Source organism: Penaeus monodon, chromosome 14 (assembly GCF_015228065.2).
Source record: "Penaeus monodon isolate SGIC_2016 chromosome 14, NSTDA_Pmon_1, whole genome shotgun sequence".
Classification (NCBI taxonomy): domain Eukaryota; kingdom Metazoa; phylum Arthropoda; class Malacostraca; order Decapoda; family Penaeidae; genus Penaeus; species Penaeus monodon.
Genome location: NC_051399.1, coordinates 19375209 through 19377708, shown reverse-complemented (window position 1 = coordinate 19377708; position 2500 = coordinate 19375209). Strand labels below are relative to the sequence as shown.

Genomic DNA, 2500 nt, shown 5'->3' with positions numbered 1-2500 from the left:
ATCGCGATGCTCGACGGCGGGCGCAGCGCTGCCGGCCTCCCGCGTTGGGGCCTCCCGCGTTGGGGCCTCCCGCGTTGGGGCCTCCCGCGTTGGGGCCTCCTGCTTGGCCACGTACTCGCCGAGGTACCTCATGGCCACCCACGCCTCGTTCGCCTGCAGAGACATCAGGTGTGAATGACATATATGTCCGTGTATGTTGATGAAAGAACACCCCCACAAAAAAGTAAATGAATAAATAAATACATGATAATAATAATAATAATAATAATAATAATAATAATAATAATAATAATAATAATAATAATGATATATAATAATAACAATAATAATAATAACAATAATAAATAAATAAATAAATAACGTATTGCAAGATAAGCTAACATTAATTATAGAATTGATAGTCTAAGAAAGATTCGTAGCTGGCTAATCTTTTGATATTCCCTTTCAACGCAACGCTGGTCCAGGGAAATGCCGTGGTACGTACTGCGGGAACGATCTGGTTCGGCGGAAGCACGAAGCCGGCCGCGCCCTCGTCCCGCAGCTCGAGGGTGTAGGACAGGGGCACCTTGGCCACGCCCAGCGCCCAGTCGTCCGAGGCTCCTGAGGCAGGGTCTGGGAGGGATGGCCGCGGCAACAGTAGGGTTAATGACCGCTCTGACCAAATCGATGCAAGGCGGATGTTGCCCCCACAGGATATATATGAAATATCAGAGAATACCTGCCTTTTGCAGCTCATTACAAAACACCTCCTTAAGAGGACTGATACTTGGTTAGATCATAACAGAACGAGTACCGTTTCTCCTACAAAGAGTAATAGCCATTACTTACAAAGGAGCTTTGCACTGCTTCCAACAGCAAAGACTTTTCCCTGAGCCTTGCGTATTGCCTCCGCCATCCCTTTGCCAACTTCTTCCTGGAGGAGAAAGAAGGCTAATTAGCGCAAGATAAAGCAGAAGTCATAGGCCGTCCAAAGAGTAACAGAGCTATGAATAAAAAAGTCATAGTAAAACAGATAGAAGTAAATGAAGCACGTATGTGTGTGTGTGTGTGTGTGTGTGTGTGTGTGTGTGTGTGTGTGTGTGTGTGTGTGTGTGTGTGTGTGTGTGTGTGTGTGTGTGTGTGTGTGTGTGTGTGTGTGTGTGTGTGTGTGTGTGTGTGTGTGTGTGGTGTGTGTGTGGGTGTGGGTGTGTGTGGGTGTACATACATATGTGTGTGTGTGTGCTTGTGTGTGTGTACTATTCATATATATTATAATATATATATATATATTATATATATTATATATATATATATATATAAATATGTATATATATACATATATATATATTATATATATATTTATATTATATATATATATATATATATATACATATATATGTGTGTGTGAGAGAGAGAGAAATAGAGAGAGAGAAAGAGAGAGAGAGAGAGAGAGAGAGAGAGAGAGAGAGAGAGAGAGAGAGAGAGAGAGAGAGAGAGAGAGAGAGAGAGAGAGAGAGAGAAGAGAGAGAGAGAGAGAGAAAGAGAGAAAGAGAGAGAGAGAGAGAGAGAGAGAGAGAGAGAGAGAGAGAGAGAGAGAGAGAGACGTGCCCGTGTGAGTGTGCGTGTTTAAGTGTGTTTATAGGAAGTTTACAGCTATGCGTGCAGCTTAACAACCATGAGTTTTTCTAAAAGTTACTCTTCCGTAAAACTCACCAACTCAACGCTATTCTTAGGTGTGGTCCTACGATACCCCCATGGGTACAGGATGTACTGCCCATAGGCGTGGAGAGATACGTAGGCCTACATGCGAAAGAAAGATCATCAGCAAAAGTAGTTTATTGAATGAATTAATTATCATTTACTATTATTTTCAAATATTCCACTGGATATATAAAGCATATCAACGGTTATGAGAAAGAAAAATACACTGAACTACGATCTCTGACTCACCTTGACCCTCCTCTTCACCTCCAGGACAGCGCTTATCAAGGCGTTCGTTTCGGGTTCGCTGGACGCCGTCATCCCCTGGTAGATGGAGGAGCAGGGTTGCTTGCTGGACCCCGACTCTGATCGCGGAGAAATGTGGCTTAGCTCTCTCTCTAGCTCTCTCTCGCTCTCGCCCTCTCTCTCTCTCATCTATCTATCTATCTATCTATCTATCTATCTATTTCGTTCTCTCTCTCTTGCTCTCTCTCTTCTCTCTCTCTCTCTCTCTCTCTCTCTCTCTCTCTCTCTCTCTCTCTCTCTCTCTCTCTCTCTCTCTCTCTCTCTCTCTCTCTCTCTCTCTCTCTCTCTCTCTCTCTCTCGCTCGCTTACTCGCTCTCTCGAGGTAAGGTTTTTAACCGAGTCTGTTCGCTTCCTCGTTATGTAAAAGATGGTCTTTACATTCTGATTTCGTAAGGTAAGGTGACTGAACAGAATGCCGCTGCTGTTGATATTATCACGATCTTCAGTGTGTGTTGTAAGTTTCGTTAATATTATCATTATGATTATTATTGTAATTATTACTGTTAATACCATA

General features: G+C 43.1%; 1 protein-coding gene across 1 annotated transcript in view; it reads right to left on the bottom strand.

The window, feature by feature from the left end:
• Nucleotides 1–2500, bottom strand: part of LOC119580940 (carboxypeptidase B-like) — a 25489-nt gene that overhangs the window by 220 nt on the left and 22769 nt on the right. The window contains exons 9-13 of the mRNA XM_037929186.1: nucleotides 1930–2045; nucleotides 1693–1779; nucleotides 829–913; nucleotides 485–612; nucleotides 1–153 (exon numbers count right to left, since the gene is read on the bottom strand). The exon at nucleotides 1–153 is cut by the window's left edge and continues 220 nt beyond it. Of these exons, the coding sequence (XP_037785114.1) occupies nucleotides 1–153; nucleotides 485–612; nucleotides 829–913; nucleotides 1693–1779; nucleotides 1930–2045 (569 nt within the window). The remainder of the gene's footprint in view (nucleotides 154–484; nucleotides 613–828; nucleotides 914–1692; nucleotides 1780–1929; nucleotides 2046–2500) is intronic.